The sequence below is a fragment of the Schistocerca serialis genome, chromosome 8 (genome assembly GCF_023864345.2).
Source record: "Schistocerca serialis cubense isolate TAMUIC-IGC-003099 chromosome 8, iqSchSeri2.2, whole genome shotgun sequence".
Classification (NCBI taxonomy): Eukaryota; Metazoa; Arthropoda; class Insecta; order Orthoptera; family Acrididae; genus Schistocerca; species Schistocerca serialis.
The window spans coordinates 449,520,578-449,546,627 of record NC_064645.1 but is presented as its reverse complement, the minus strand read 5'-3'; the positions used below and the strand labels follow the sequence as shown (position 1 = coordinate 449,546,627).

The 26,050-nt window shown below is 42.9% G+C and overlaps 1 protein-coding gene across 1 annotated transcript; it reads right to left on the bottom strand.

The window, feature by feature from the left end:
• Positions 1-22,398: 22,398 nt before the first annotated feature.
• LOC126417059 (ornithine decarboxylase 1-like) lies at positions 22,399-25,229 on the bottom strand. The gene is made up of 8 exons (XM_050084952.1): positions 25,140-25,229; positions 24,902-24,998; positions 24,614-24,690; positions 24,307-24,479; positions 23,902-24,199; positions 23,078-23,329; positions 22,755-22,963; positions 22,399-22,633 (listed from the first exon to the last, which is right to left on the bottom strand). The coding sequence occupies exons 1-8, from the start codon at positions 25,227-25,229 to the stop codon at positions 22,399-22,401; spliced, it is 1,431 nt and encodes a 476-aa protein (XP_049940909.1).
• Between the last annotated feature and the right edge of the window lie 821 nt (positions 25,230-26,050).

Below are 26,050 nucleotides of genomic sequence, written 5' to 3'. Positions count from 1 at the left end.
GGAGAGTAATTTGGAGCGTATTTGCATAAATTCATCAAGAGGCTTGTGGCTTTATGCAGTTAGGTGAGGAGAATGAAGTTGCGGGGTTGTCACATAACTGTCACAAGATTTTATAGGATGCAGCTGCAATGGGCCGATTGTATAAGGTTAAGACGGAAAAAGACCTCAGATCGAGCTTAACCTGGAAATCTGCGTTGTGCAAACCTTAATCCTAGATTATATCACCGTCAAGTCGCATCATATTTGAGTGGCGAAAATTCGCAGTTCAGAGTCAGGTTAAGCTGCACTCGTCAGTTTATGGTGTAGTGGCATTACGAAACATCGCTTTTGTTTTTAGCAAGTACAAATTGAAATAATAAAGAAAGTTGTGGTCAACACAAGAAATTGGTAAGTAAATAAGTTATGTGACTACACCTTTCCCACACCACCCATGATCGAAACACTATTTTTTGATGTGGAAGGTTAAGTTAAGGATATTACTGGCTTCTGCGTGTAAGTAATGATTAATCTTACAAACGTTTGTGGGAGACAACTCGTAATTTATGTGATTAGTTCAGGGACATTTTATTGACACTTAGCCAACAGAGTGTGTAAGATAAATTCGAAATATTTGCAGTGAACAGTTAAGTATGGGACTTATGATAGCAGCCAATAACGATTCAGCATCTCTTATACACAGCCAATAAATTTTTTTTTGGGTTTTGGGTTTGTTTACAGTAAACGAAAAAATAAAAAAAACGCCATGAAGAAGGTCACTTGCAACAGTGACCGAAACGTCAGTAGAATTACATACTGACAATGCGGTCACAAACGCAGAAAAATTTTATTGACTGTGACAATGGACACGGAAACCTACGTTTATATATTTTATGCATGTTCTCTCTTGGTTCGAGTAGCAGTAACTATGCAGTTCGTATTAAATTTTTAACTAACCAACTAATTTCCTTCAACTGTCATACAATCCAACGTACGTTGATCAATAGAACACAAAATAGTTTTTAGCAATATAACGCTACACAAGTAACAATCCTTCAAATACTTCAGTCGCTCAGAGATTGTGTCGTGGACTGCAGTGTAAAAAATCTCATGTTTGGACACGTCAATTCTCGGAAATTCTTTTTTTCCATTTTTACAACTTTCTGTATTGTATTGGTCATAAAAATATTGTAACAATACCATACTCCATGTTGTTCGAGCGTTCTGTAGCTCTCCCGGGCAAAACTCTTCAACAAACCCACGTGATGTGAATTACATTGCTTCCTTTCGTTTACTTTACAGATGTCTGAGTATGAAGATGTGTCTGCTTAGGACGACGATGAGATCCAACAAGCTCCCCGCATGTTCCATGAAAGGGAATTAGTTGATAAGCAATTTAAGCTGAGGTTTCGCTTGGACAAAAATACTGTGCAGCAGTTTTAACTAAGGTTGAGAGAGGATCTGCTGAAACCAGCCACTGACTTCAATGTGCATCTGCTTTTAAGGTTACTGTTTTATGTTCCAGGAAGCTTTTTCAGATGGTGGTTAGCAACTTGTTCGAAACAGACGTAGCAACAGCTTGCAGAGCTGACGTGAGGAAAATCCAACAATATTTTTATGAGATAACACGTTTTCCTCTTGTTTTAGGCGCTATTGACTGTACCTACACTACCATCAAATCTCCTGGTAGCGAAAGTGCAGAGATATTTAGGAATCGTCACGGGTGGTCATCATTAAACGTCCAAACAATCTCAGGCGCTAACTACGATGTTGCAGTATTGTGGTTAGCCTACCGGGATATGCCCACGACAGCAACATTTTCGGAAACTCACGCGTACATGCTGAGTTGAAATTAGGAGAAATTCCAGAAGGGGTATTTCTAGGAGACAGTGGCTATCAGGGTTACAGGTATTTGTTGAGGCCGGTACTCCGCGAAGAATCGCGGCTGAGCGAACCCGTAATGGGCCCACAAGAAAAGCAGATCGTCAGTTGGGAGAGTGTTCGGAGTGGCAAACGACGATTTCTCTGTTTCAATGAAAGTAAATCGCGCAGCAGTTATTATAGTTGCAACATTTGTCTTGCACAATACACACTGACGGAATAAATTCGCAACATAAAGTAGGAGTTGTGCGACGTGAACGAAAGTTGGTAAGTGTATTTCTACATTTGAAAGATGATATCTATCAAATTTCGTGCCATCGCACAAGACTGGCGTTATTGGCGCCACAGTGAGGATGCAAATGACGTTGCGGTATTGTTTTCAAACTGATTAAAATGTGCTTAAGTTTTTATCTGTTGTTCTAATATGTGAACAGGAACTGAACTGCTCATTTACAACCTACTTGGTAAATCATTACAGCCTCTCATAAACGAATGAAATATTAAACTGGGTTCAGTGATGCAATATTTTTTGGAGGACGACTCTTTCGTCTGTTTGTTACCTTTACTTAAAAATAAGCATAAATGTTAATACATCCACACACAGCGTTACAGTATGAGAACACGTATTGCAAATTGTTAACACACAATAGGAGTTCGAGCAGTGGTAATATCTATTGTTGTTCCCTCCATTGTCTCGCGAAATTGTCAAATTTATACACAGCCATAGCTTACTGTTGTGGGCAGCTACTGTAAGTAGTTGCGTATCGCTTAAACATGTGCTGTGTGAGCCAAAGTTCGAACAAGCTCGATAATGCATTGAACGCAGCGGCGTATCGGGAAATCTCGAGCCCGTTCGAAAGCGTGTACCGTTTTCTCAGATCTAAAAAGAATCCATGCGTGCGTGTTGCGTATCTACCTATAATTAGAGGTTATTTTTAGTTCAAATTACGCTTTTGTGTGCTGTCACAGTTTATTATCTTAGTACAATATTGTTCTTACCAGCCCAGTGTAAATACAATCCCCTTTGTTTTCATTTTCATTGCCATCAACGAGAACAATATTTTCATTTCAAGTTACTGTCTCCTAGTTTACTGAAGTGAAAGAAATACAGCTTTCAGTGTTACTTGAATCTCTGTCAGAACGACATAAACAATATTATAAACTACATTTTACGCAGCAAATTCGCTCCAAAATATTTACACGAACGTAATAAAATGTTGACAGACCACTGTATGTCACTTCTGGATGAAAATCAGCATCATCATCGAAGGGATTCCAGACGGGAAAAAATTGTGGTCTCGGGGCTGCGATGAGTTCTGTCCACGTTCTGTACCTGCAGGCCTCACGAAATTACCTCCTCCTGTATATGCTTTTCAACCTTGAAAAAATTTCACTCTGTGTTTGCTCCAGTTTACACACCACATGGAATTCCATAAAGATGAAGTGTGCCGCAATAATTGTAAAGTGAGTCTTACGATTATACCTCGTCATGCACGAATGCTTTCTTGGTCATTTTCTTAATACACTGAAGCGCCAAAGAAACTGGCATAGGCATGCGTATTCGAATACAGAATACGGCACTGCGGTCGGCAGCGCCTATATAAGACACAAGTGTCTGGCGCATTTGTTAGACCGAGTACTGCTGCTACAATGGCAGGTTGTCAAGATTTAAGTGAATTTGAATATTGTGTTATAGTAGGCACACGACTGATGGGACACAGCATCTCCAAGGTAGCCATGAAGTGGGGATTTTCCCCGTACGACCATTTCACGAGTGTACTGTGAATATCAGGAATCCAGTACAACATCAAATCTCCGACATCGCAACGGCCGGAAGAAGATCCTGCAAGGACGGGACCGTCAACTCCGACATCGGACTGTGGACGACTGGAAACATGTTGCCTGGTCGAACGAGTCTCGTTTCAAATCGTATCGAGTGGATAGACGTGTATGGGTATGGAGACAACCTCATGAATCCATGGACCCTTCATGTCACCGGGGGCTGTTCAAGCTGGTGACGGCTTTGTAATGGTGAGGGGCGTGTGCAGGTGGAGCGGTATAGGACCTCTGACACGTCTGCACACGACTCTGACAGGTGACACGTACTGTAAGGATCCTGTCTGATCACCTGCATCCATTCGCGTCCATCGTGCATTCCGACGGACTTGGGCAATTCCAGAAGGACAATATGACACTCCACACGTCCAGAAGTGCTACAGAGTGGCTCCAGAAACACTCTTCTGAGTTTAAACACTTCCGCTGGCTACCAAACTTCCCAGACTTGGTAACCATTGAGCATATCTGGGATGCCTTGCAACATGCTGTTCAGAAGAGATCTCCACCCCGTCGTACTCTTGCTGATTTGTGGACAGCCTTTCAGGTTTCATGGTGTCAGTTCCCTCCAGCACTACTTCAGACATTAGTCGGGTCCATGCCACGTCGTGTTGCGACATTTCTGCCTACTCGCAAGGGCCTACGCGACATTACGCGGGTGTACCTGTTTCTTCGGCTCTTCAGCGTATTTTCATAAAATTTTTTCAGACACCTTCAGTCACAATCTGTTTCGATGTTCTGCGAATTAAAGTCAACCGCAGTTTCTTCCCACGCCTGTACCTGGTCGGCTGTAGGCGCTTAATTCGTTTCTTTCTTTTTTTGCAGTCCACGGTGTCTTCGGGTCGTCAAAAAAAGATTTCTAGTAGTAAATCTTTTTCGTATTAGGAGAAATTTAACTATCACTCCATTTTCTGTTTAGTTCCTTCCGTCCTTGTAAAATGACACCTTCGATAATAAATATTGTATATCTAGAACGCGAGATTATTATCTGCGCAATGCGCAGTGCAATAATCGTATCGGCAGCCGATTTTAGCCGTGCTGCCAAGCATGTTTCGTGCTAACTTCGATCAACAATGAACTTCCTTCGGCGGATCTTAGTTTGGTGTTATGCAATAGAGCCGAGTCCTGAACAGTTCTGGTTCTGAACTAACATCAATTTTGACCTCCTGTCAGCGTTGTTCATATAATCGAGGACACTGAGAGCAGAAGCTTGCGGTCGGCTCCTAGCACATTGGCTGCTGAGACAACCCCTACCTCCTTCTCCCAGAGGAGCCAGCTTACAGCTTATTAAAGGAATGAACGTTTGATGATGGGTTAACTTGTCACGGAAGTGACACGAAACCTGATGGTGAATCGCTACAAGGACCAGGCACAGTGCCTTCGCTCATTTTTGTAAATAGTATTAACAATAACTACGCACAACACCGCACACCGATCAACACTATTCGCAACGGGTGCTTATTGTAGGGTGCGCAATACCGTCACGCAGCTGATGTTGACAGCGACCCCAAACAATCCGGAGCGTAGGGTTACCATCCATCCCGATATATCGGGACCGTCACGGTTATGGATCTTCTTGTCCCGACACCCCACCATGATCCAATTTTGTCCATATTTTGCAAAATACTGTTACGAACTTGGGCCAAGTACTGAAGTAACGCTATATCTTAAGGCAACAATTAAATGCAGCCTCAGTTAGTTTCATTTATGACAACAATTTTATGTTGACAAGGTCGCCTCAAGATCCTGAACGCAAATGCCAACTGCTAAAAATAGGCAAATATTTGTTTTCTGTTCCCGCACACAACGGTGGAAAAAGTATTTTCGCTGATGTCGGTCCAGTGGACTGATGAAAGAAATCGACTGCTGCCAGGGACTATGGAATCAGTCTTACAGTTCCGGTTACACTACAAGCTGACTTGGATGGAGTTTTATGAATACGTAAAAGGGAAAAAAGACTTGCTGAAAGTGGAGAATCTTTCAAAAAATATGATGTACTAACTACTTCTGCAGCAACAAAGTCCATGGAATTCCGTTCTAAATAAAAAGTAATTATATTAAATAGAATTTTTTACACTCCTGGAAATGGAAAAAAGAACACATTGACACCGGTGTGTCAGACCCACCATACTTGCTCCGGACACTGCGAGAGGGCTGTACAAGCAATGATCACACGCACGGCACAGCGGACAAACCAGGAACCGCGGTGTTGGCCGTCGAATGGCGCTAGCTGCGCAGCACTTGTGCACCGCCGCCGTCAGTGTCAGCCGGTTTGCCGTGGCATACGGAGCTCCATCGCAGTCTTTAACACTGGTAGCATGCCGCGACAGCGTGAACGTGAACCGTATGTGCAGTTGACGGACTTTGAGCGAGGGCGTATAGTGGGCATGCGGGAGGCCGGGTGGACGTACCGCCGAATTGCTCAACACGTGGGGCGTGAGGTCTCCACAGTACATCGATGTTGTCGCCAGTGGTCGGCGGAAGGTGCACGTGCCCGTCGACCTGGGACCGGACCGCAGCGACGCACGGATGCACGCCAAGACCGTAGGATCCTACGCAGTGCCGTAGGGGACCGCACCGCCACTTCCCAGCAAATTAGGGACACTGTTGCTCCTGGGGTATCGGCGAGGACCATTCGCAACCGTCTCCATGAAGCTGGGCTACGGTCCCGCACACCGTTAGGCCGTCTTCCGCTCACGCCCCAACATCGTGCAGCCCGCCTCCAGTGGTGTCGCGACAGGCGTGAATGGAGGGACGAATGGAGACGTGTCGTCTTCAGCGATGAGAGTCGCTTCTGCCTTGGTGCCAATGATGGTCGTATGCGTGTTTGGCGCCGTGCAGGTGAGCGCCACAATCAGGACTGCATACGACCGAGGCACACAGGGCCAACACCCGGCATCATGGTGTGGGGAGCGATCTCCTACACTGGCCATACACCACTGGTGATCGTCGAGGGGACACTGAATAGTGCACGGTACATCCAAACCGTCATCGAACCCATCGTTCTACCATTCCTAGACCGGCAAGGGAACTTGCTGTTCCAACAGGACAGTGCACGTCCGCATGTATCCCGTGCCACCCAACGTGCTCTAGAAGGTGTGAGTCAACTACCCTGGCCAGCAAGATCTCCGGATCTGTCCCCCATTGAGCATGTTTGGGACTGGATGAAGCGTCGTCTCACGCGGTCTGCACGTCCAGCACGAACGCTGGTCCAACTGAGGCGCCAGGTGGAAATGGCATGGCAAGCCGTTCCACAGGACTACATCCAGCATCTCTACGATCGTCTCCACGGGAGAATAGCAGCCTGCATTGCTGCGAAAGGTGGATATACACTGTACTAGTGCCGACATTGTGCATGCTCTGTTGCCTGTGTCTATGTGCCTGTGGTTCTGTCAGTGTGATCATGTGATGTATCTGACCCCAGGAATGTGTCAATAAAGTTTCCCCTTCCTGGGACAATGAATTCACGGTGTTCTTATTTCAATTTCCAGGAGTGTATTTCATTTCTACACCTCATCTCAGAGCGTCCCGACGAGATCCCTGCTAGATGTGGCAGCCCTATCTTTACACCGTCCTATAATTCCGACAACATCGCAGCTACTTTTGTGATGCAGCCACCTTGTCTTTGAAATACATTCAACTGACAGCACAAACACCCTACATATGGCAATCAGCGGATTCTGAAATGTGAAATAAACGAAATTTAGGCGCTTTTTCTTCTGAGAGGAAGAATGACTTACGAGCATCATGTAATTACAGTATTTTTTACAGTGCAACAAACATAGTGTGGTGTGCGTACTGTAAGACCTTCGGTACACACACCATCAGATTATTTGACTTGTCGCTCTAACGAAGTAGGCGAGTGTCAGCAATATGTCTCGTGGTCTTATCGTGGCGTGTTTATCTTCTGTCGTTAGGTCAGACGATAGAAATGCCACTTGCACGCTTAGAGTAGCAGATTGACGGTGACCAACTTTAAACAGAACTTGACTAATTTTCACACACATTTATTAAAATAATAAAAAGCATAGACATTACTTAACTTGATTCTGGATGGTATTTACAATTGACAATCTGAAGTTCGTTTGGTCTTGGCAAGTTAATCTTATTCTCACATATCTCTGATACTTGACAAAGTGTCTATACATTTCTCTTCATGGCTATGTACAGGAATATGATAATCTTATTAGGCTCAGACTGAAACTTGACTACAGACTAATGCAGACTAACTAATCGGAGGTCTGTACGCTCGTTATAATACGTCGAGCGTTCAGGTATCACTGCGCGAGTGTGATCCGCGAGGAGGAAAGGTTCTACGTTAGCAGCAATCTCATTGGCTTCGTTACATATTAATACGCGGATCGGCGGAAGCAGAATTTGGTTCGTCTCTAAGGCAGCGCCATCTCGTAGTGCGGAGACGGACGAGCGCTGCGCCTGCGCTGTTGTGCTTAGCGGGGCGCGCTCTAGTGGGAAAGTCGTGTACGCGCTGACTATGCGGAACTACGTACACAACACACAGATAACCATCCTGTTTTTGGATGTGACAGTAATACATAATACTCTGTCAACAAACTCACAATATTCTTTTAGACACTCCGTTCATATTGTGTATAAGGAGAAGTAGCTAACTGAAAAGTTTAATTAACAATGTTTCCACATCAACGCTCATAACGTCAGCGGCTGCCTTTGCAGCATTATACAGGGTGGTCCATTGATCGTGACCGGGCCAAATATCTCACGAAATAAGCGTCAAACGAAAAAACTACAAAGAACGAAACTTGTCTAGCTTGAAGGGGGAAACCAGATGGCGCTGTGGTTGGCCTGCTAGATGGCGCTGCCATAGGTCAAACGGATAATAACTGCGTTTTTTTAAATAGGAGCCCCCATTTTTTATTACATATTCGTGTAGTACGTAAAGAACTACGAATGTTTTAGTTGGACCACTTTTTTCCCTTTGTGATAGATGGCGCTGTAACAGTCACAAAGATATGGCTCACAATTTTAGACGAACATTTGGTAACAAGTAGGTTTTTTAAATTAAAATACGGAACGTAGGTACGTTTGAACATTTTTTTCGGTTGTTCCAATGTGATATATGTACCTTTGTGAACTTATCATTTCTGAGAACGCATGCTGTTAGAGCGTGATTACCTGTAAATACCACATTAATGCAATAAAAGCTCAAAATGATGTCCGTCAACCACAGTGCACTTGGCAATACGTGGAACGACATTCCTCTCAACAGCGAGTAGTTCGCCTTTCGTAATGTTCGCGCATGCATTGACAATGCGCTGACGTATGTTGTCGGGTGTCGTCGGTGGATCACGACAGCAAATATCCTTCAACTTTCCCCACAGAAAGAAATCCGGGGACGTCAGATGCGGTGAACGTGCGGGCCATGGTATGTATGGTGCTTCGACGACCAATACACCTGTCATGAAATATGCTATTCAATACCGCTTCAACCGCACACGAGCTATGTGCCGGACATACATCATGTTGGAAGTACATTGCAATTCTGTCATGCAGTGAAACGTCTTGTAGTAACATCGGTAGAACATTACGTAGGAAATAAGGATACTTTGCACCATTTAGATTGCCATCCATAAAATGGGGACCAATTATCCTTCCTCCCATAATGCTGCACCATACATTAACCCGCCAAGGTCGCTGATGTTCCACATGTCACAGCCATCGTGGATTTTCCATTGCCAAATAGTGCGTATTATGCCGGTTTACGTTACCGCTGTTGGCGATTGACGCTCCGGCGCTAAGCAGAACGCGTGCAAAAAATCTGTCATCGTCCCGTAATTTCTCTTGTGGCCTCTGGCAGAACTGCACACGACGTTCAAAGTCGTCGCCATGCAATTCTTGGTGGATAGAAATATGGTACGGGTGCAATCGATGATGATGTAGCATTCTCAACACCGACGTTTTTGAGATTCCCGATTCTCGCGCAATTTGTCTGCGACAGCAGCTAAAACACCTACTTGGGCATCATCATTTGTTGCAGGTCGTGGTTGACGTGTCACATGTGTCTGAACACTTCCTGTTTGCTTAAATAACGTAACTATCCGGCGAACGGTCCGGACACTTGGATGATGTCATCCAGGATACCGAGCAGCATACATAGCACACGCCCGTTGGGCATTTTGATCACAATAGCCATACATCTATACGATATGAACCGTTTCCGCAATTGGTAAACGGTCCATTTTAACACGGGTAATGTATCACGAAGCAAATAGCGTCCTCACTGGCGGAATGGGAATGTTTTTATTTTTTTAATAATTTTTTTGTGATATGTTACAATACAGCATCACCGGTCTATTGCGGTCTAACTGTGTTGGTGAGGCAGTAAATTTATCCACAGGGCAGTGACTGCGTCACTGCAATTCACTTTGGAGGTGTGGCGGTGGGACTTGTAGTCCTGTACCACACTCTGACGGTGAGAGTACTACATCATTCAGGCAGAAAAATTTAGCCTAACGTGGGCAGGTAGGGTGGGAAAGTATTGGACGTAGAATGTTACGTGATACGACGTACTTATACGTTTGTGACTACTACAGCGCCATCTGTCACAAAGCGAAAAAAGTGGTCCAACGAAAACATTCATATTTCCTTACGTACTACACGAATATGTAATAAAAAATGGGGGTTCCTACTTAGAAAAACGCAGTTGATATCAGTTTGACCTATGGCAGCGCCATCTAGCGGGCCAACCATAGCGCCATCTGGTTTCCCCCGTCAAGTTAGACAAGTTTCGTTCTTTGTAGTTTTTTCGTTTGACGCTTATTTCGTGAGATATTTGGCCCGGTCACTATCAATGGACCACCATGCATAATATGTGTGCGTGCGTCCAACTCCTACAAGATTTTCGTTCATCTCACTTTTCAGCTACCCAAGCACGTTGTTTGCAACACCTCGTTGTACTCCTTCAACACTGTTGTTAACATTATCGACGCAAAGCGCTATCCACTTAACTTTATCAGTTATGTTTTCCTCTAAGGCAGTGACGCAAAACGTGCTGATTAAAGAAGCAGTGTCATTTGGGAGGGGAGCTAATTTAAGTAAATATCACTCCAATGCCATTTTTCGGACAAGTCCGAAAGAACGAACACCACGTGGAATCTGCAGCGGCGATTATTTAACTTGAGCGGGGAGGGGGAGGAAGGAAAGGAAAAAGGCTCTTGTGTCAGCTGCATCGGCATCTTGTGGGGAAACAGCGACAACGAGTGAAAATGTAGCCAAATCGGGATTCGAGCCCGGAATCTCCTGCTGATTAGACAGCTGCAATAACTACTGCGCCACCCGGTTACAGTGTTTATCGTAATTGCGCGGCACTGCTCTCGGCCGACCCCCCTACCTACCAAACGCCACGTATCCGCAGACGCCGTCCATATCCTCCATGCTCGCCACAATGAGATTCCCGCAGGAGGTCAGGCGATGTGCATTCATGTAACTGATTCATCTCCACGGGCAGTGAATCCACCACTTTCAGTGCGGATGCAGAATTACGTCCGACTTCCTGCGGGAATCTCAAAATAACTGGCATGTAGGACATGAACGGGGACTGTTGACAGGTAACACTAGCTGGGAATGTGGGTCGCCCAGAGGAGGCGTACCGAGATAGTCCACGCGCCGCGTGGCCGCGCGGTTCGAGGCGCCATGTCACGGACTGGGCGGCTCCTCACGCCGGAGTTTCCGAGACCTCCCCCGGGCATGGGCATGAGTGCTGTTCTTAATTAGTTTAATTTAGCGTAGTAGTGTGTAAGTCTAGGGACCGATGACCTCAGCAGTTTGATCCCTTAGGAACTCACACACATTTGAACATCTGATAGTCCGCGCAGTTGCGATAAACACTGTGTGTGTGTGTGATGCAATGGGCAACGCAACTGCCTAATAAGCAGAAGATCCTGGGTTAGAATCCCGAGCCGGCACACATTTTCAATCGCCGCCGCTGATTCCGCATAAAATCCCAATACAGGTTGTAACCTCCCAACATTTAAAAAATAATTATATCATTCACCTTTAGCGTAACCTCGCAACACTTAAATCCCGTAACCTACCAATAATAAAATGTGACTAATCTCTCAATAAAATTGTGGCTCACTTATAATCTTTCAATAATTGACTGTGAATTCAAACTGGTAAATTTTGGACGTCAGCAGTGCTGCGTCATGGCCCTGAAAGATCATACGGAATAAATTGAAAATTCTTACCTCAATAAGGTCGCCGGATAACGTGTATATATCTGCTCCTATAAGAAATTTTTGACACAGCCCAGTGCAATGCTGGCCGATAGATTTGTCATGTATAAAAGGAACAAGTGATTTTCTTTACAATAGTCGGAATGACCATAGATTGGAGAAATTAGGAAATTCTTTAAATTGAGATGAATGATTGTCAAAAGTTAATTTTTATAAGAAAGATTATTATTAACAGATTTTTAAAAATATTTACATGGGACTTGATATAACAATAGTACATATGCGCGAGGCTGCTTTCACCTTATACTACATCGCTCAGGCCCCGCCATAGCTCCCCACGACCGGCCCAGCCAACTTGATACACACGACTGCTCGCTACTACTACTACAACTGCTACACAGTTCCTACTGCTGACAACACTGCTCTCTGGTCTGAGATTCTCTTATAGCTTACATATCGCAGGCAGAACGTGAGCAATCCATCGAAACTTCATCTGCTCGACTGCGCTAGCAAAAAATTCCCTAGACATGGACCTCTTACAAGTGACAACAGTAGCCCCTTTCCTTCTCCTCCTCCACCTTCGATTAACATAATACCTTGAATGAAAAATCACATTCGTTTGACAGTGTCGGGGGGCTAACACTAATTTTACAATTTCTCTTTGTTTGGTTCTCCCAACGTCACAGTCTTTTGCTGCTTCGGAATCATTTAAAAGTTTGGAGCTTAGCCTGGAAGTGCAGCCCTTTGCTTTCAAAGACATATGATGTTTAACGATATGATACAACACTGCTAATTCCGTTACTTTTACTAATTTGCCCTCTTCAAATGAATTTGAAACAAAATAACTGAAATTTTTTTGAAGCGTTTGCAGCTTTTTTATGTCTTTGGGAGGTATGGATATGACTGACAGGGTCAACAGTTTTCGGTTGTCTCTAATAAAATTTCTTCAACTATTCGGATTTTTGGATGAAGTAGTGAAGTGTTCAGTATGTCGTGAAGAAATGAGGCTTACTTGAAGTTCCGGCGTCTCGGACCAGGGACGGCTGTATGTGGAGATGTCGTAAGGATAACAGGTCAAGGGAAGTGTTAGATCCCAATGTGTGGCTGTTGGTATTGGTATCGGGAGATGTTTTTGAGCTGTATATGTCAAGGGAAGTGTTCGATCCCAATTTATGGGATCGGGAGCTGCTGTTGAGCTATATAGGTCAAGGGAAGTGTTCGATCCCAATTTATGAGATCGGGAGCTGCTGTTGAGCTATATAGGTCAAGGGACGTGTTCGATCCCAATTTATGGAATCGGGAGCTGCTGTTGAGCTATATAGGTCAAGGGAAGTGTCCGATTCCAGATGATATTGTGTTTAGTGGTATTTGGGGAGTTTTGTGATGTCGATTTTTTTCGTCATTTGCATGGTTTTGTATGGGGGTGGGTGTCTAAATTTGTTTATATTTAGTTTGTCCCCATCCAAAAACCCCCTAATTCCTGCGCTTGTCCTGTTAGTGTCATTAGGCTTTCTGTGGAACGTGTGTGTGTGTGTGTTTTTCGATGTATTTTCGTCCTCATAATGTGTACGTAACGACTTTATATGCGCCATATTGGAATCGTGGTTTATGGTCGTTTCGGCCATATTTGTGAGGTCATGGGTCAAAGCAGACGGGCGGGATCGGACGCTTCCGTATTTCCCGGTAATATGGGTCATAGAGATATTTAGAACGCCATTTTCATACAACACAAAAATTCAAATGTAATATTACACAGCTATAGGAAAGTAGGCTCGCAACTTGCGTGATAGTTTGTAAATATGAGATGTAACGAGTTAAGAACTCGGTACCAGTCTCTTCCAATATGATAGTTACGCAGTAACAGCCTGTGGCTACTTATAACATTTGCCTTTATACAACCACTTGTATTTTTTATTGAAAAGGACGTATTTAAGAAATGCCGCATTTTCATTGTACAGTGGTCCCCCATTGAGTAGTCAGCGCGACGGAATGTCATACCCAACACGCCGGGATCTATTCCCAGCTTGATCGGAGATTTTCTCCGCTCAGAGACTGGGTGTTGTGTTGTCCTTATCATCGTCATTTCATCCCCATCGACACGCAAGCCGTTGAAGTGGCGTCAACTCGAAAGACTTGCACCAGGCGAACGGTCTACCCGACGGGAGGCCCTAGCCACACAGCATTTCCATTTCTATTGTACAGTGAAACGAAATTTTATTAATAGTTTCATCAATCATGTAACCAGTATTCATTTTATGTACTTCATGATATGTTTGTTGCTTGTTGAGTTGTGGTAAAATTTCATTCTTTGAAGGTTACGTTGCTTGTGAAAGCTCTCTCACTATGACCAGTCCGGTATAAAAATAGCCGAATTACCACTTGTTCCACCGGGCCTGTATTAGAAATGGGATATGTATGTTTATGATAAGACGTATAAATACATCAAACATATTCCTCTCCACTTTTCCAGCTGCGAAAATATCGCAGAAATCGAAAAATTTTGAGACGAACTGCTTCAGTATAGTTTTTGACTATCACGAAACGCAGTTGTGTACAACTTGTTTCATGTTTGTTACTACTTTCATTAAATATATTTACAATAGGCAACTGAGCGTCGGGTCGCTCCTGATTTCTCCGGCAGTCTATGACCCATCTTTCTCTTCATTCCCGGTCACTTGGTTCAAATGGCTCTGAGCACTATGCGACTTAACTTCTGAGGCCATCAGTCACCTAGAACTTAGAACTAATTATACCTAACTAACATAAGGACATCACACGCATCCATACCCGAGGCAGGATTTGAACCTCCGACCGTAGCGGCCGCTCGGCTCCAGACTGTAGCGCCTAGAACCGCACGGCCACTACGGCTGCCCGGTCACTTGGAAATCAAACATGCGAAAACCATTTGTGCAATAGTTAGTACAGTTTACAGCTCACCAGCCACCCATATTTACGACGAATTCTTCAATACATTTAATTAGAAATCTCCACTCGCATCATGACTCATATGTAAACAGTTAGGAAAATTCTACACTTTGGGGAAAACATGGTTGACAGTTCAGCTCAGCTTATACGAGTGTTACTGTGGGATGAGACGTCAAATCTACGTGACACTCGATACGACATTCGCCATATTGAGTTAGTCGGGTTTTGCGTTTTTTGTTTTGTAACAAGCAGTATTCCGTTCCAAGGGGACAGCACATTAAATATTTATCACAAACACCTCACTCTCGTAATCAAATGAAAATTAACGATGCATTAGCAGTAAAAGCCTTCAGGACATCCTAAGATCAGTAATAATGCTGCTTGTGTCATGGGCTTACCGTAGGTGAGTGGATAAGGACGTGCCTAAGAAAGTAGGTTCGTGTCCAGCTTCACACGGAGATTAAAGCCAAAAATGAAAAAAAAGTTATCAATTAGTATCCAACGTCTACCGTTCCGGAAAGAAACTTACATGACGTCTTACTGAGACCTACTTCGTGCACAGAATCCGACATATCAAAGAAAGCAGCGATTTTACACTACTGGCCATTAAAATTGTTACACCACGAAGATGACGTGCTATAGACGCGAAATTTAACAGACAGGAAGAAGATGCTGTGCTATGCAAATGATTAGCTTTTCAGAGCATTCACACAAGGTTGGTGCCGGTGGAGACACCTACAACATGCTGACATGAGGAAAGTTTCCAACCAATTTCGCATACACAAACAGCAGTTGACCTGTGTTGCCTGTTGAAACGTTGTTGTGATGCCTTGTGTAAGGAGAAATACATACCATCACGTTTCCGACTTTGATAAAGGTCGAATTGTAGCCTATCGTGATTGCAGTTTAACGTATCGCGACATTGCTGCTCGCGTTTGTCGAGATCGAATGACTGTCAGCAGAATATGGAATCGGTGGGTTCAGGAGGGTAATACGGAACGCCGTGCTGGATCCCAACGGGCTCGTATCACTAGCAGTCAAGATGACAGGCATCTTATCTGCATGGCTGTAACGGGTCGTGTAGCCACGTCTCGATCCCTGAGTTAACAGATGGGGACGTTTGCAAGACAACAACCATCTGCACGAACAGTTCGGCGACGTTTGCAGCAGCATGGACTATCAGCTCGGAGACCATGGCTGCGGTTACCCCTTGACGCTGCATCACAGACAGGAGCGCCTGCGATGGTGTACTCAGTGTCGAACCTGGGTGCACGAACGGCAAAACGTCAATTTTTCGGATGAATCCAGGTTCTGTTTACAGCATCATGATGGTCGCACGCGTGTTTGGCGACATCGTGGTGAACGCACATTGGAAGCGTGTATTCGTCATCGCCATACTGGCGCATCACCCGGCGTGGCGGTATGGGGTGCCATTGTTTACACGTCTCGGTCACCTCTTGTTCGCATTGACGGCGCTTTGAACAGTGGACGTTACATTTCAAGTGTGTTACGACCCGTGGCTGTACCCTCCAAGCCGGCCGAAGTGGCCGTGCGGTTAAAGGCGCTGCAGTCTGGAACCGCAAGACCGCTACGGTCGCAGGTTCGACTCCTGCCTCGGGCATGGATGTTTGTGATGTCCTTAGGTTAGTTAGGTTTAACTAGTTCTAAGTTCTAGGGGACTAATGACCTCAGCAGTTGAGTCCCATGGTGCTCAGAACCATTTGAACCATTTCTACCCTCCATTCGATCCCTGCGAAACCCTACATTTCAGCAGGATAATGAACGACAGCATGTTACAGGTCCTGTACGGGCCTTTCTGGATGCAGAAAATGTTCGACTGCTGCCCTGACCAGCACATTCTCCAGATCTCTCACCAATTGAAAATGTCTGGTCAATGGTGGCCGAGCAACTGGCTCGTCACAATAAGCCAGTCACTACTATTGACGAACTGTGGTATCGTGTTGAAGCTGCATGGGCAGCTGTACCTGTACACGCCATCCAAGCTCTGTTTGACTCAATGCCCAGGCGTATCAAGGCCGTTATTACGGTCAGAGGTGGTTGTTCTGGGTACTGATTTCTCAGGATCTATGCACCCAAATTGCGTGAAAATGTAATCACATGTCAGTTTTACTATAATACATTTGTCCAATGAATACCCGTTTATCATCTGCATTTCTTCTTGGTGTAGCAATTTTCATGGCCAGTAGTGTATTAATAGACCTTCAGTTGATTTCGATAGGGTTAGTCATAAATATCTGAAGAAAGTCGTGATTAAAATAGGTTTGGGGACCATGTTCACGGATGCAGTTCAGAATATTTTGGGCAATGCTGTGTCACAACTCATTATTCATGGCAGAAACTTCAAAATTCCCATCAACAGATCAGCCAAACAAAGCTGTCTGTTATCTGTGGGGTTACGTGCAATAGCTTTAAATCCTCCTATGATGTTACCAACTGCGTATCAGAAGTGGTATATACAGCGGAATTGGTTTACTGCCAAAGATCAACACCAAACGTTAGGCATCATTATGACAAATAACCCACAAAGAATGCCCTCAGTCGGCACACGACACTGCATAAAATTAGAGCTGTAAAAATGTATGCAGGTAAAAATTTGACTACGACAGAAAAAGTCAAGCTAAGCAACACACAAATCGTAAACGTGTGGTACTTAGCTTAAGTCTTCCCGATGCCCAAAAAAATAGGAAGGGCTTACAGCATGCGATATACTGGTTTATATGGAGGGGTGAAATCTTTAAGGTTTCTCTGCCGACCTGCACCTTCAGCTTAAATGAGGGTGGACTGGGACTAACGGACTCGCACGCAAAATGCGCGTCACTACTCGTCATCGGACCCAAGTGTGTAATAGAAAACGGACCATACCCTTCAACTGCTGTACTGTTTCACAAAGAACGCCCGACATCAGAGATAGCTCTGGTTACTATTGCCTATATCCCACACTCGTTAAACTTTATGCGAATTCATTATATCAATGAAAACCATGTACCAACAGACGGTTTTTAAAAAAAGAAAAGTTAGTAACATGGCCATAGCTCTGACAGGAATACCAATTCCTAATAAATGGGAGCTTCAGAATTGGAAAATAGTGTGGGAAAATTTAGCGCTGAAAATAGTACTAGAAGGCGCCAGATCGACAAGGTACAAAGTCATAAACCGGACAATGGATACCAACTCCAAGCTTCATTCCATTCAGTTAAAACCATCAGCAGCACGTGGAAATTGTAATTCGGGGACACAATCCAAGATCCTTTTGAGTGCTCAAAATTTGTCGCGGTGTGGCACACAGCAAGGGACATGATTGATTGATCAATAGAACAGACGTACGCAATACAAACGTTTCTAACGCCATGATACCCGAATGGAAAGCGTTTTCCAAAGCAAAGCGACACGCTACAGCGTAGATCATAGTGCTCACAATTAGTATAGTTTTTGGACTTAAATTAACGAACGACTTACAATATATGGCATACTTATGAGATGAACACGAGAAAGTAAGTAGTCGTCCTAAATACAGGATTAAGTACGCGAATTTTCGCAAGGTTCCAATATGTAAACCTTGTGATAATACTTCGACATAAAACCTTACGCAAAAAAAGAAACGTACTGAGAGTTCAACAAAATTGTCATCTAAGAAATAACTCAACTGTCGTTTGTGTACTGAAGGCTGAAAATATGAATGTGTTGTAACGTACATAATTATTTTTAAAATTAGTTTGTTTTCTGTTATGTAGTGTTACTATGGGAACCTGTTAAATACTAAATAAGTATCTTAAAAAAGTCGCTGCGCTAATATTCTGTTTCATCTTCACCTCTTGTGACAGATTCTGGGATCAACAGCGTATGGTATTCGTCCTCCTGCGATGCCAACATGCCATATTTGATGGTTTCCGTATTTACATTTGCGTGTTACGAAAATACGCAACTTTAGTGATATACTGCATTAAAGATCTCTCCACAACTCGTCAGTTTTTAGTACGGTTTGTTGCACTGAATTGTCGATAAATGTACGTAGGCGTGAAGTGTGTGGACGTAGTGCGCTGAACACTGAAAAAAAAAAAATTCGAGATTAGCACAATACATACGCAGGTTGACAAATTTTGCTGGCTTATTACAACTGAGGAGAAAACTTAAAAGCACAACACTAATTACTGACGACCAACGTAACCTGAAGAAAGACTATTATTAACACTCTAGTAGTTATTAGCGTTCAGAAACATTTACAGTAGTGACTGTTTGAATGTCAGTAGCTGCTGTAAAAGAGTTAGTTTCTTATGTCTGCAATGACATAGTTATGTACAGCAGATCAAGGATTTTCTTAGAGTAACTTATATATCAGGAAGGTAATGCCAATAAAATACGATTAATGAAATGTAAAATAGTCGTACGACCTGTCACATAGATTACTTGACAAAACCTGCTATATAGTTTGTTAAAGGCCAATATCGTCGTCCTAGGAAACCACTTTTATTTATAACCAAAATTCTCTAACATAACAGTCATACATCGAAGCGCCGAGAAACTGGTATAGGTAAGCGTATTCAAATATAGAGATGTGTAAACAGGCAGAATACGGCGCTGCTATCGGCAATGCCTTTATAAGACACAAGTGTCTGGCGCAGTTGTTAGATCGGTTACTGCTGCTACAATGACAGATTATCAAGATTTAAGTGAGTTTGAACGTGGTGTTATAGTCGCCGCAAGAGCGATGGGACACAGCATCACCGAGGTTGCGATCAAGTGGGGATTTTCGAGAACTACCATTTCACGAGTGTACCCTGGATATCAGGCATCCGGTAAAACATCAAATCTCCGACATCGCTACGGCCGGAAAAAGATCCTGCAACAACATAACCAACAACGACTGAAGAGAACCGTTCAGCTTGACAGAATTGCAACCGTTTCGCAAATTGCTGCAGATTTCAGTGCTGGACCATCAACAAGTATCAGCGTGCGAACCATTCAACGAAACATCATCGATATGGGCTTCCAGAGCCGAAGGCCCACTCGTGTACCCTTGAGGACTGAACGACACAAGGATTTACGCATCGCGTGGGCCCGTCAACACCGACATTGCAATGTTGATAACTGAAAACAAGTTGCCTGGTAAAATTGTATCGAGCAGATGGACGTGTACGGGAATGGAGACAGCCTCATGAATCCATGGACCCTGCATGTCACCAGGGGACTGTTCAAGTTGGTAGGAACTCTGTAATGGTGTGGGGAGTGTGCAGTTGAAGTGATATGGAACTCCTGATACATCTAGATACGATTCTGACAGGTGACACGTACGTAAGCATCCTGTCTGATCACCTGCATCCATACATGTCCATTGTGCATTCCGACAGACCTGAGTAATTCCAGCAGGACAATGCGACACCCCACACGTCCAGAATTGCTACAGAGTGGCTTCAGGAAAACTCTTCTCATTTTAAACACTTCCGCTGGCCACCAAACTTCCCAGACATGAACATTATTGAACATTTCTGGGCTGCCTTGCAATATGCTGTTCAGAAGAGATGTCCACCCCGTCGTACTCTAGCCGATTCGTGGACACCCCTTCAGGTTTCATGGTGTCAGTTCCCTCCAGCACTACTTCAGATATTAGTCGAGTCCATGGCACGTCGTGTTGCGGTACTTCTCTGTGCTCGCGAGGGCCCTACATGATATTAGTCAGATGTACCACTTTCTATTGATTTTCAGTGTATATCAGCGTTGTAATTACAGACAGAGCGAACATACCCAAAGAGTATGGTCAGGTCTACGGTACATGTTTAATTTTAATCAGAATAATAAATACATATTCGCTCTTGTTTTTTGTTCCACGGTAGTCATTGTGCTTTTCATTTTTAGTAAAAGTTGGCTTAATTACTCCGTTTCTGCCTGGTGCAAGCATCTGTAACGAAATTTATCGTCTTTCTTACGCCCCCAAATGGAGCAAATTGCTACGAGTGAAACCTTTAGCTGGTGTTTCTGCGATTCTCGAGGGACCAATCACACACGATACAAGGTAGTCTTAGTGTGACGCTCAACTTACTCGAAACGAGCTGGTGAACACGTCATTTTGACTTAACTTCCGAGTCTCCGGAGCCGCACAGGGTTTAGGTTCGTGACCATGCCTTGGCTGTCTCATACACGTTGGCCCGGGCGACCAACCCGGTTAATGGCTGGCGCACTATTTCAATATATTGGCTGCATTATTCCAGTTAAAGGCAATAGGATACATATTACAATTTTCTTAACTTTCAGCAGTTCTATTTCTTTGATTCTTTGTTTGGCATTGTGTTGTCACTATCATTACTCACTACAAAAATTCTTCAGATTTTAAGGCTTCTTTTGAAGTCTTTAGCGTTAAAACAGAAGCACTTTGTTAGCTACTTGCTATCATTGTTCTCAGGAATATGTTATGGAATACTGTTTTTTTTATGACGAGAAATTTCCTCAAGTAATAACTTTGCTCTACTTCCATACATTATCAATTTTCTCAGAAGAATTTATAATGCCACTTGTTAATGGTTTTGGTCTACCTCCATACGGTACTCATTAGGTTATAATGGAGTAAATGCAAAATATAACAAATGTTTGTTTAAATAATACGATTTATTATAAAATACGGTACATAAAAAATTACAAAATCAGGCGAAGATGCTGCCTCTTCACTTATTCAACCACAGCAACACCTTCCAAATGAAATCAACTGGTTCCACATCTCATGTTATCTCACCCAAATATCAGTGGAGACAAATGAATTTCCTAGTGCATTTGGTAGTTAAGAAACATTATTAGTTTGTTAAAAGTATAACATTTACGAAGAATTGAACTAGTTCTAGAACAAAGTTTCAACCATTTGACAATGCTATTATGGTGATATTTCCTCACATAACTAGCTGAGAAAAGCTGTCTCCAAGAAAACTGTAGTTAAAGGAACATCTTTACATGGAGTTGTTTCATTCAACTGCACCAAAGTTTTCATGTGAATAGTTTCATTAAACTGAAATTTTGGTGTATTATACATAACAAAATAGCATTTGCCATAAATCGTACCATATACCTCAGAAACAGATCTTTGTTAATTTGTTCTGCTTCCAGTAACGCAGATGCTATTCATGTGTTGAGCGTACAACAGAATTCTCTAATTAGGCTTAAATAAATACAATTTACGCTTTTGCAGTGAGATATCTACAGACAGTTGAGTGCCCGAAACAGCTTTGGAGAAACCTTGATAGTTTAAATTATTCTGAGATTCATGTTTTAGTCCCTTAATCAAATTTCAGGCACTGAGCTGCAGTACACTAAAGAATTTTAATGAATATCTGCCTTCCCTGTCACACCTAACTTAACAAAACCTAACTTACATAGGTGTTGTGTTGTATCTCTGCCATGAATGACAGTTTGTCACTTGATATATTGTCTTATACGCAACGAGACGCTGACACAGAAGAAACAGACAATTACTGGCGAAAACGGCAAAGTTGTTTTCGATAAGGAAGATGTACAATAACCCAAGGCATTATCATGTACTGTCACTGAGGTGCAGACATACTTCCATTTGGTCCTAATTAACTTGTCCCATCTGAAGGAATGGATATACGATGCTTGAGCCCACAGTTGACTGTGTCATGTGATCATCCACAATCTCATCATCAGAAGATGAAACAGGCATGTGAACTTCATCCCACTCATCAATGTTGCCTTGACCATCTATGGATAGACCCAGGTGTAGATTTCCTGGCGTGTTTCCAATGACAAAATGATTCTCCATCATGGGTAGTCGGTCTTTGAGCAGCAGCCTGTATGGATTTACAGAAACAATAAGTAAGGTTACAATAACAAATGAATCTTGCAACGTATTTAGATATTTTGAATCTTTGCAACGACCGTCAGATTCTGGAAAAGAAAAACCTTACTTACCAGCCTTGGACGTCAATCACAGTATGCACTTTGGGAACAGGGAAGCCATTGAATGGAGACGCCACAGGCAGTGTGTAAGCACCCATATTCTCAAAAATCAACCAGTCTCCTATATCCAACTCTGGCAGCAAAGTAGACTCAACTATTTGATCCAGACCATCACAAGTTGGTCCCCAGACAGAACACGGACGCATTTCAACTCCAGCGTCCTATAAAAGAAACATAGCGTGTTAGCGCAATGATCACATTTCCTTTCATTTCTTAATTATGTCAAGGGTATAAAGCACATGAGAAAAATAATACACAAACATTGTCTGACGTACTTTGAGAGGCACTGGTGTCACTTTCATGTGATCATAGAGAATGCAATTAAAACTGCCGTACACTCCATCGTTTACATAGTACATGACTGATGTGATGGACCCATCCTTTGGGTTGATAAGATCTCTCTTGGAGTGAACATTTGTAGCAAGTGTATAAGCTGAGGCAACATAATAACGTCCTGGTTCGGCAATTATGTGAACATCTGGTACAGGAAAGAACTCTCCGAGGGCACTGTTCACCACCTCTGCAATCTGGAAATACGGAAATAACATTGAGATAAGGCATTTTGTAGAAAATAAAGTAATGAACTATGCAGCAAGTGGGCAGGAAGCAATATAGGATGCTAACAATGTGATAATATTTCATTATTTTGATTCAAGTTACCAAAATAACGACACTAATGCCAGACTTCCCCTTGAAAACCCGTTAATAGTATACCTGCAGTAACGTGACAGACTTAACTATCTCTCAACGTAACTAGCTACTATAAAATGGAACCAGCATTCCAGCTCCCCAGAAATGTATACCAAAAGTGTGAAAATAAATGAGTCCAAAGGAAGTGTTAATTGGCTGTAAAAACTAAGGAAATTAAAACAAAGGTGAAGTAATGGTCTTAGTAAAGATAATATATATTTAATATTGCTACATTAAAGTAAAAACTGAGTACTTATTGCCATTAGGTCATAAATTCTGAGGGATGAAAAGAGTTGAAAGATAGTTAAATTCCTCAAAAAAGTGAAGAAAGTTAACACTACCAGTATGGAGTCAGAAATGCTAGTTTGTGTAGCATCGTAAAAAGAGAGCTAAGAATTCCTAACGTTACCTTGTCTAATTGGGCACCCTTGTTGCCAGGATAGCCACCACCAAGATCAAGTAAACTCATGGAGAACCCAAGAGCAGACCCCAGATCAAAAAGTCTTCGAGCGGCAGAAATGGCTTTGTAGAATACTGGTGGATCGTCACAGCCAGAGCCGACGTGGAAACTGATGCCCACAATGTCTAGGTCCAATGACTGAGCCAGTTTCATAAGCCGTGGTGCATCGGAGTCTGGGTCACATCCAAACTTATTCCCCAACTGGCACTGAGCGACGGCAGCATCATACCGGATACGTAGCACCAGCCTAAAACATAGTTGAGAAGGAAAATGTTGTTACCGAATATGTTATGCAAGGGAGAGATCTACGTATCCATAAATATGGAAAGTAGATTCTGATTTCCATTTACTCACTTGGCAGTAGGAAACAGGGTCTTGATTTTGTGGAGCTCACAGTCACTGTCAAAAGTCATCAGATCAACACCTACAGCCGCTGCATGGCGAATGTGCGATGCAGGTTTTGCAGGATTTGCAAAAATAATATGACTTGGGTCGACACCAACAGAAAGAACTCTGTCAATTTCCGCCTGTAACAAAGTATTACGAATTTACTGAAAAGTGTTTAGTATGTTTGTCGTATATTGTATTGTGTCCTCTATACACTCAGTAATGCAAAATAAGTTCCTGTCTTTTAACAGAAATGATAGAAATGTACACTCACCTTTGAAGCACAATCAAAGCAAGTTCCAAGTGCAGCCAGAACCTCTATCACAGTGAGGCTATCGTTGCATTTCACCGCTGCAAAAATAATGGGAGTAAGTAACTGTGTTATCATAATTATTCTATACTGGCTAATAACAGGAGAAAGCTTTTTCATAGGACAGCTGTAGTTGATGTAGGTGATATCTCTCATACTTTGAAAATTACATTCTTCACAGAAATTGATTTTAGTCGTAACCTAGATAATACACAGTCCTACGGCTACTGTTGCTGAGAAGTGGAAACATACCATAGTATGGCTGGACTCTTGGCATTTTGATTTTCCATTCCTTGTGTTTGCTTATTATGTCGCCAATGTCACAGACGTAGAATGCTTCTTCTTGGACCTAGGACAAAAGTTATTCCATGTGTGAGAAGGGGATTGACATAAAGAGCTTCCGAGTCAATGACATGTCTATTGAAACGGACGTATCAAAGTTCATTGAATCACGAGCTATTTATGACAGTTAAAAGGCATCTGTACTTACTCCTGACTCGGCAATGTCCTTTATGACGCTCCAGGCGTTTGAACTGGCATCCATGACATGAATTCGTTCATCAAGTTTGCCCAGCTGCATGATGGATGTTGTTTGAATCAGTGGTAGATGATACTTGAGAGAAGGTATGATCAATCAGTATTTGAGTTTAAGAAAAGCTGGTTGGAATAAGCGGACTGTAAAGAGAGAGAAAATCAATAGACTGCCATGTATTGAAATAATTAATTTGGAGAGACACGTCTCATTGACTTATTCAAAATAAAGAGGTATTTGTATTCCATCGACCAAAAATTAATGTAATTTCACAAGGAGTGTTTATCATTACTGCACCACACAAAGTAAAAAGGATGTGTAACAGTATTCAGCAATGAGGTAAAATACTTACGAAGCAGCCCTCTGTTAGATTAAGTCAATTTGTACTTGAAGGCTGAATAAATTAGAAGAGAGATTCCTTTTGGCCTGTCAGAGGAGTGGTACCCAAGGCGGTTCACCGTTTAGGTACAGTCTGCAGCTGGATTTGTATAAGAAAAAACCTGCAGCTGGGTCCAGACGCAGTTGATCACAGGTTACAGCACCCTGTGAAAGACCCATTAAATCAGTGTGTCTTCTGCATCACAACACCCTACCAGCTCCATAGTAATGTTACCATACGTATGTTAATATCATTGCTATAGGAAACACTTAGAAAAATCTCAAATGTTAAGGCATTAGCCTAAAGCAACCAAGAGAGAGAGCTTGAATGGATTGTTGTTGATATAAAATGTATACCGGTATATGGCGATTAAATGTATGTATTGCTATCTAATATCTCCTTCAGTGGTGCCATCGAAAAATGCAGTACCTCTTGATAAAGGGTGCCTTGTTAGTTGGCACATTCTTCATGAGGATGTAAGCTTTTACCA

Coding starts and splice junctions, on each gene's coding strand:
- LOC126417059 (XM_050084952.1), bottom strand. CDS start 25,229: ATGCAGCTGGGCAAACTTGATGAACGAATTCATGTCATGGATGCCAGT. Junction 24,999..25,139: donor AGGACATTGCCGAGTCAGGA/GTAAGTACAGAT, acceptor CTTTTGTCCTAG/GTCCAAGAAGAAGCATTCTA. Junction 24,200..24,306: donor ACCCTGTTTCCTACTGCCAA/GTGAGTAAATGG, acceptor ACTATGTTTTAG/GCTGGTGCTACGTATCCGGT.